The sequence below is a fragment of the Poecilia reticulata genome, linkage group LG19, assembly GCF_000633615.1.
Source record: "Poecilia reticulata strain Guanapo linkage group LG19, Guppy_female_1.0+MT, whole genome shotgun sequence".
NCBI classification, from domain to species: domain Eukaryota; kingdom Metazoa; phylum Chordata; class Actinopteri; order Cyprinodontiformes; family Poeciliidae; genus Poecilia; species Poecilia reticulata.
The window spans coordinates 5,851,719-5,860,448 of NC_024349.1; the positions used below are offsets into that span (position 1 = coordinate 5,851,719).

At 36.3% G+C, this 8,730-nt stretch overlaps 1 protein-coding gene across 1 annotated transcript in view; it reads right to left on the reverse strand.

Moving 5' to 3' along the window:
* Positions 1 to 8,730, reverse strand: part of LOC103481272 (synaptic vesicle membrane protein VAT-1 homolog) — a 23,953-nt gene that overhangs the window by 1,672 nt on the left and 13,551 nt on the right. Inside the window, exons 2-5 of the mRNA XM_008436661.2 lie at positions 7,450 to 7,657; positions 2,532 to 2,702; positions 2,354 to 2,443; positions 1,183 to 1,421 (exon numbers count right to left, since the gene is read on the reverse strand). Coding sequence (XP_008434883.1) covers positions 1,183 to 1,421; positions 2,354 to 2,443; positions 2,532 to 2,702; positions 7,450 to 7,657 — 708 coding nt within the window. The remainder of the gene's footprint in view (positions 1 to 1,182; positions 1,422 to 2,353; positions 2,444 to 2,531; positions 2,703 to 7,449; positions 7,658 to 8,730) is intronic.

Below are 8,730 nucleotides of genomic sequence, written 5' to 3' on the forward strand. Positions count from 1 at the left end.
ATATATATATATAATTAAATTACAGTTTTCAGACCAATTTAAAAATCCTCTAGTTAGTTCTTCAGCTTACAATTTTTGAGTTGCTAATCTAAACATAGTGGTCAAAACCTGGAATTATCGTTGGTAAATTATGCTTCCTTGAACAGGTTAGGATAAGTCTATGGACTGTTACAATTTTTAAACAAAGTAATTCAACCAACAACAAAACATTTTTCTTTTCCAGCCGCCATTGAATAGTGCATACAGCAGTAAAACTAGTTGACCAAACCTTCAGAAACTCTGCTTTGGTTGCTAGGTGATGGGCTGGGCTTGGCTGCCGTTGCTAGGTAACGGGCAGTGCCCATGGAATGTGACTCAACAACAGAATAGAATATACTTTATTTTTATCCCCAAGGGAAAATTACTTATTTGTTGACAGACTACTCCATCCAAATTGTAAAAGTATTGGCAAACATAAAAAAAGTTTAAAATTAATTTTTTTTAAATATACACATTAGTTGATATATGTAATTTAAATTGCATATGACCCATATATAAAATAAATAAAATAACAGCAAGTATGATCATGGAAATGTGTTAATCTATTAATAAATCTACAGACGAGTCCAGAGTAAACTTGAAGTTAAAGAGTTGGGGGTAGTATATTCTGATAGCTAGAGGCAGGGATGACTTCCTGTGGTGCTCTGCGATGCGTTTTGGTGTAATCAGTAATCAAGAGGTTTTCAAAACAGCTCATTTTCCAGACACCAAATTGTTTTTTACTTATTACCAAAAAACAACAGTTTTTTTTTAAACACTTGGGCTGTTTCAAGAACACAGCCAATCCATTTAAAACCTGATCATCAATTTATTTATTTTTTAAACATCCCAGTTGTTCTGTGTTCTTACTATATTTTATATTTACTGAGATATTCTTATTTATTCAGTTATATGACTTGCCTTCGAGAGTTGCTATTTTTTCACTTTTGTTGTGCATAATGACAATAAAAGGAAATCTGATTCTGATTCAGTTAAGGCCCAAATGGAAAGAACAAAAACTTGCAAAATGGGAATTTTGCATGATGGGTCCCCTTTTAACAGTGATAATTCAACAGCAATGAAGAAAAACACGTTTAGTGTTACCTGTGCATTCAAATGTTGACAGGCTAAGCAATTCCTACATGAATATTTCTTCAGACTAACCTCTTCAAAGTGGTAACGGGAGTCAATATGGGGCTTGATCTTGCCCTGCTGGTACAGCTCCACCAGCTTAACGAGAGTCCGCTCGAACAGCTCCTCATCCCGGATGTAGCCCAGGTGGAAGCCAGAGATGGCCTTGTTGGTCTGCATCAGCTTCAGCGTGTTGAGGGTGAGCTGGTTGTACCAGGTCTTCGCCATGGCTAGCAGGTTCTTCTTCTGGCCCGTCACACAGTTGGCTGCTCCTGGATCCACAGAGAGACGGAACCAAAATCTAAACGGCCGTTTAAATGTTGGCACTCTGAATCCAAAATTCAGAGATAACAGCTGAGCGACCTGAAGGTTTTAGCATAGGCTGCTTGTTTATATCAATGGTACTTTGCGGCTCTTTGAGGGAAAAATTCAGAATTATTTCACTTTAAAGATCCGTTCAAAAGATCCGTTTTGAACCATGAGTGAAATTCACAGAAAGGTAGAATCATCTGTGTAAGTAAAATTAATGTGCAAAGGAAACAGAGTAATTACTTTTGTTTATTGTAAGTACTGTTAAAGGTCTATACTTTTATTTTGGTAACTTTCTGGTTAAGGTCGCTATGGTAACAGAACACAGCTCTACCAGATAATGTCAACAGGTTAACAGCAAAACGGATAAAAAGCAACTCAACTTAAGCTTCAGTCATTAAGGGAACAAGATCAGAGACGGCGATTAAAGTTTATTAAAGCATCTTAAAATGTTCATGAAAATTCTGTGATTGTTTGCATTAATGAGAGGAATTGTATCAAAGTAACAAATTCTTGCTTAGCTCTTGATGGTTGATGGCTTTAATGTATCTTCATTTAACCATCAGTTCCAGCCACTAAATTTGTTCAAACTTTGCAAAGTACAATCACAGTATGCTCTTAAAGAAAACAACTGGTTATTTCATTAAATACAACATTTTCAAATGTAAATGTTGTTCTTCAATAAAAGTGATGTGTGCATTAATAACATTTAATATAAAAGTGTAAGAAAGCAAAACTGGACTTGAGTTGCTTTGGCAGAATAATCCACTTATTCCTTATATTGTATTTATAAGCAGACTAAACAATTACAATTAAATAAAAAATAATAATAGCTGTTGTGTGCAGAGCATTGTTAAAAACAACTAAAATATTTCCTTCAGATGTGATGACTTACCAAAGACAATAAGCATTCCCAGAGGTTTTAGCAAACCGAAACCTTTTTGAGTGTCGGCGCCACCAAGAGGGTCCAGGACAATATCCACTCCTGCAGATAAAAGAGAGAAGGAAGAAAATGGTCAGCAGAAAATAGTAATGTTCTGCTTCAGAGCAGTAAAACCGTTTTGTTTTCTCACCCTTTGGGCTGATTTTGCGGATCTCGGTCACATAGTCTTTGGTGCGGTAGTCGATGGGGTGAGTGACGCCACCTTGGCTGATGGTCTCGTGTTTGGAAGCGGACGCGGTGCCGAAAATTGTCACATCCTTCACGGTCTGACACAGCTGGGTAGCAGCGATTCCCACGCCACCTACAGATGTGCACACGCAGATGAGACTGGCACCATCAGGAAGGCGGTTCGTTTTCGGTTTGGTTTGCAGTTTCAAATGCTCTGCACTGTGATTACAAAACAGCATCTGTGTGGTTTCATATGACTCTGCTGATCATTCTTATAAAACTTCATCCTGGCTCACTGCAGCCCGTTTGAATTTAAAAAGCTGCATACAAACCAAGAGTATGACTTTATGTCAGTCAGTCAAGTCCATCTGTGAAGCACATTTCAGCAACAAGTCAGTCGAAACCCATCATATAGTCAAAAATTATGAAAACCAGTAACAGACGTTGAATTTGTCAATTGCCAAAATGCAATTGAAATATGTTGGTCCATGGTCCATTTATCATGACCCAAAAGCAACTCTAGTTGGTTTTTGGTCTAGATTTAAAGGAATTCCGTTTCTGTTGAGTTCTGTTTCTGGAAGTTCGATCCAGATCTATGGTGCATAGATGCTGAATGCTGCTTGTCCATGTTTAGTTCTAGTTCTGGGGATGCAGAGTGGACCAGAACGAAAGATAAACACGTGGATGAGGTCCTCTAGATCCTGCCGAGACATTAATCCTAATCCTTGAAATGTTCTTCAGGTGGTAGAAGGCCGACTTTGTAACCGTCTTTATGCGACTCTGAGGGTTCAGGTCTGAGAATATTAGTTCAGATTATTTCACTTATAACATGGATAAAATGTCTTTATAAGTTAAATAATCTACCAATGGAGCTAGCACGTCAAAATTAAGGAATTATTGACTTAAATAAGCTCCTATATCTTCCTGAAAAGTTGCTTGTAAGTTAGTTTTGTCTCATTTCAAGTGATCTAAGATATTTACACCAGAAAGTAGACCAAATTTACTTGGTAAGATTTTGTGTTTTTGCAGTCTTGCTGTAATAAGTGAAGCTGTACGCCAACTCTAGATTGTTCCCATTTCTGTTCAGCTGGAGAAAGTTATGGCACATTTGCTGCATACATTATTTTTGGAAAGGTTTTCTGAATAACATACCTTCTAAATAGTCATATCTCCAGTTTACAGGTTTAAAACTAAAATTTAAAACTCCAGAGATTCGCCAACACTTATGGAAAATGGGAAACAGCTTTGTAAACAAATGAACAAAAAGCTTCTGGCTATACATTGACACATATAAAAGCTCAATATCAGTTTTATTTAAATTACATCCAGGTCTGTTTGGGGTGGAGGTGTGATTTTTCCATCTGCTAAAAGCTTGGAAATCGAATAAACTGATGCTGAAACCGAAGTGTGTGCTCTTCGGTTCCAGCATCCGTTTATTCGGTTTCCGTGGTAACATAGCCTTCAGCAGGTCATCTGGGTGTCCAGGTTCACCTGTTTTCCCTCTTGGCCTTTTCATCACCCCGGCCTTTTGCAGATGAATTGTACAGGTCAGTTACCAAACATCTAGTTGCTTAGCACCAGCAGGCGGCCTTCGAGAGCGAAGATGATGAAGGTCAGGTGACGCGAAGGCAGAGAGACGAGGAAAACTGGCCCAAACTTCGTCTCTGATGGGGTTTACTGGCACTTTGATATTATGGTAAATGCTGAGCTTCATAAATCAAAAAGCAACATACTGATGTGTACTTCTTGAAAAGTACACAAACTATTCCAAGAATAAATCACTCGCATTAATTAACCAATATGGTGAATAATTATACTGTATCAGTTCTTCTGTCCTGATAAAGTTATTCATGGAAACCATGTTCTTTTCCAAATTGTCTGTGTGTTATAGTGCATTCAATCAGCACTCAGAAGCTAAAATTTGATTTATAAGTTGGAAAAATCCAAACAATGCAACTTGATGAACAAATTCTGACAAGGCTATAGTTTAGGTTCAATATGACTGCAGAAAATGTAATGAAAGTGCAGAAATAAACTGTTATCACCAAAACAAGTGGAACATTTTTTTATGAAATTCATTCAGCACAAGCTCAATTATGCTATATGACGTTGGAACTCACAGTTCCAACGCTGACATTCATAACCTGTTCTTTGAGACCGGGTCATGAATGTCAATGCAGTTTACATTACTGTCACCTACTGTCAAAACCAGCAACAAACAGACACCCAGCACTAGGACAAATGTATACATCAAAAGCTAAAGCTAAAGCTAAGTCAATAAGTGAAATTACAACCAACCTAAGGAAGCTCAGATAAAAATGAGTTGAAGATAGTGAGCTAAAGCTAAGCTAAAGCCAAGTTAAGGAAAAGGGCAAAAGCCAAGTTAATAGTGCAAACCTAACTTAAGAAAGCTAATCTGAAGCTAGGCTAAGGGAGCTTGGCTAAAGTTATGCTGGTAAGCTGAAGCAGGGTAAACCAAAACTAAATTAGGGACGATAAGCCGAGGCTAAATTAAATCTAGTTTAAAACAAAGTTTAAAAAGCTAAATTAGTCAAGCTACAGCAAACCAGAGCAAGTTAAAGCCAGCTTTAACTAAATCCAAGATAAAAGTGCAAACCTAAGTTAAGGAAGCTAAGCTAAAGCCAAGTAGGGTAAGCTTAAGCTAGGAGAGCTAAGCTAAAGCTAGGTTAAGAGAACAAATCTAAATTAACAATCTAAGCTAAGAAGCTAAAGCTAAGAAGGGTATGCCAAGATGGCATACCCTTCTTTAGCTAAAGTGGAGCTTTAGCTAAAGTTAAGCTAAAGCTCCACTTTAGCAAGTTAAGCTAAAGTGGAGCTAGCTAAGGGAGGCTATGGTAAGTCTAAGTTAAATCTGAGTTAAAGAAGCAACTCTAAAACAAAATTGAGCAACAAACTAAGCTGTAGCATATGAGGGTAAGTTAAACAGTAACCCAAAGCTTAAGCCTCCTTAGACAAAACAAGCTAAGGCTAATTTAAAGAAGCAAAATTAAAGCTAAGGGAGCTAAGCAAATTAAAGTTAAATTATGGCAAAAATACATATAAATTAAGCTAAGATAAAACGGTGTCATTGCTGTTTGATCTGCTGACATCTAAAGGAGAATACTACTTCAATAAAATCCTCCAGAAATCGAGTTTTGTTTTTAAAAATATCTTTCTGATGAAAGGAAAATGAATTTACTTGTTCAGATAGTATATATAAAAAACAGCTGAAGATACATTTCATCATTTTTATACAACATACTGTGATCTATCACAGGCATCAGTTTAACATATTCTGCACACATTTGGACCTATGAGAATATTAATGTCTGGTTGCTTTAAATGTCACATGCTGCCAAAGGAACCGAGTCTGATAACAATCCAGGCTGCCCTTTTATACACACACACACACACACACACACACACACACACACACACACACACACACACACACACACACACACACACACACACACACACACACACACANCACACACACACACACACACACACACACACACACACACACACACACACACACACACACACACACACACACCAGCCTCAGTTCTGACCACGACTGATGACTTTTCACTGCAGTAATGAAATTCAAAGTAGTTTTATTGAGTGATTGGTGACTTAAATTATTTTGCCTTGCAGATTGGAGGAAATGTTCCTTTAGAACATTATTATTTATTTTTATACAATTAAAAACTTCAACTAGGGCGAAAGTTAAAATATTTTGCCAGCTAAGTGACAAATCATTTGGGATTTCATCAAAAACAAAATCATGATTTTTAAGCCAATTCTTCAGGTGACAGAAAAACAATGTTGACAAAAAATGTGAAGGTGTTGCTGCAGACTTTTTAAACCTTAAGTAATCTAATCCTAAGTTATTTATTTAAGCTTCCATTTAAACTGAGGTGTGTGCAACTTTAAGATCTACTGTATCACACTGTTTATCGTTTTGTGTAAATCCTCATCCTGCAATAATGAAAAGACGGATGTGAAGGCAAAACTAAATTTTTAAATCCAATTCTGCTCCCTATTTCTCCAACTGTCTCAAAATCAGACATTTTAGTTGATCAGATTAAGCTAAAGCTAAGTTATCATAGCTTTAGCTTAATGAGGAACAGCAAGCAAATTTAAGGTGAAAGTTCTTTTTTTTTTACTTAAGTCTGCAAAATACCTAGAAAAATAGCTTTGGTATCAAGTATTACGATAATGTCAATTTTCAATTATCACATTCCACTTTTTTCTATTATTAATTTAAAATCAATGAATTGACATACAACGTAACTAACAGCATACCATCAGAGTTACATTTACTCAATAAGATTGATTTGAGTAACTTTTGAAAAATGTACTTTTAGGAGTATTTTTACTACGCTGTACTTTTTACTTTTACTCAAGTAATTTCATTATGAAGTATTTCTACTCTTACTTCTGGATTCTCTACTTCACTGAATGAAAAACAAACATGTTTAAACCAAATGTCCACCAGACTCACACCTGCAGTTTTTGTTAAAGTTTCATAAGTTTATTGAAAGAAACTGATTTGGAAAAAATATATTTTGTCTGATTTCGTAAATGTTTGTTACTTATGTGAATTAATGAATTAATTAACACCTGATGACGTAATTTTTAAATATCAAATATCAATAATTTGATCAAACTAATCAATACGTGAGTAAACATTTCACCAAATAATTTGTTGATGGCCACTTTTTACTTTTACTCGAGTAAAAGTATGTTGAAGCARTGCTACTCTTACTTTAATACACCTCTTGGATGCTCCCCCACCTCCACACAGGAAAATAAAGCATAGAAAATATAAAATAAGGTCAATAACTTAAAATGCATAAAGTGGATGTTCTTACCGGCAGCCATGTGGATGAGGACGCTTTTCCCCGGCCGGAGGTTGGCCATCTCGAACAGCATCATGTAGGCCGTCATGTAGTTGATGGGCAGAGCTGCGGCTTCCTCAAAGCTCATCCCGTCTGGAATGGGGAAGGTGCGGTTAGCGGGAACGACCGCCAGTTCCTGCCACATGCCGTGGCGGTTCATGGCGATGACGCGATCTCCTACCTGAGGAAAGGGAGCGAAAGACGAGAGAAAAAGGAAAATGGTGACTTCTGGTAATCTGTGGCTGTCAGGCGTATATTTCACAAGGTTTTATAGGGGACGCATTGCGCAACATTCACATTTTTACATGTTTTTGTTCCGTTTGGCTTTTTACCGCGGCTAAAAGCAACGTAAATGATTTCAAAAGTACTCCACCAATTTTTTGGCAGTAAGTTCATGTTTTTGAACTTATCGTTTCAAAAAACTCAGGAATGTAAAATCACAAATCAAGTTGCAATTTTATGAGATTTTCAACATTAAAAAAATGGTAACACTTTATTTGAAGGGGTGTGAATAAGACTGACATAACACCTGTCATAAACATGACATAACACCCGTCATAAACATTAAGAAGTCTTTATGAATGTTTGATGGTTTTCATGAAGTGTCATTTGGTAAATAATGACACTTTTAATGTAAAGTTGCTCTAAAAGTTGCATTAAAAGTCCATTAAAAGAACCAACTTTGCATTAAATTATCATAATTTACAAAATCATGCAAAGTTGGCACTTTTAGAGCAACTTTGCATTAAAAGTGTCATTATTTACCAAATGACACTTCATGAGAACCGTCAAACATTCATAAAGACTTCTTAATGTTTATGACAGGTGTCATGTCAGTCTTATTTACACCCCTTCAAATCAATCAATCAATCAATAAAATTTTATTTGTATAGCACATTTCAGCAGCAAGGCATTTCAAAGTGCTTTACATAATAAAATAAAAACAGAACAAACAGTGAGAAAGAGAAAGATTTTGAAAAAGATAAAAACATTATTAAAAGTAAAGAAAAACATTAAAAACATCGATCCACGTGAGGACTTGCCCTTATGGGGTTTCCTCGAACGGTTTTAGCACAGCGACATCATACAGGGATTCTCAAACCTCAGAGTTTTAGCATCTTACATGGATTCTCAAACCTCAGACATTAAAACCCTAATTTAGCCATAAGTAACTCTAAACAGGTGGGTTTTAAGTTGATTTTTAAAGGCACCCAGTGTTTCAGCTGTTTTACAGTTTTCTGGAAGTTTGTTCCA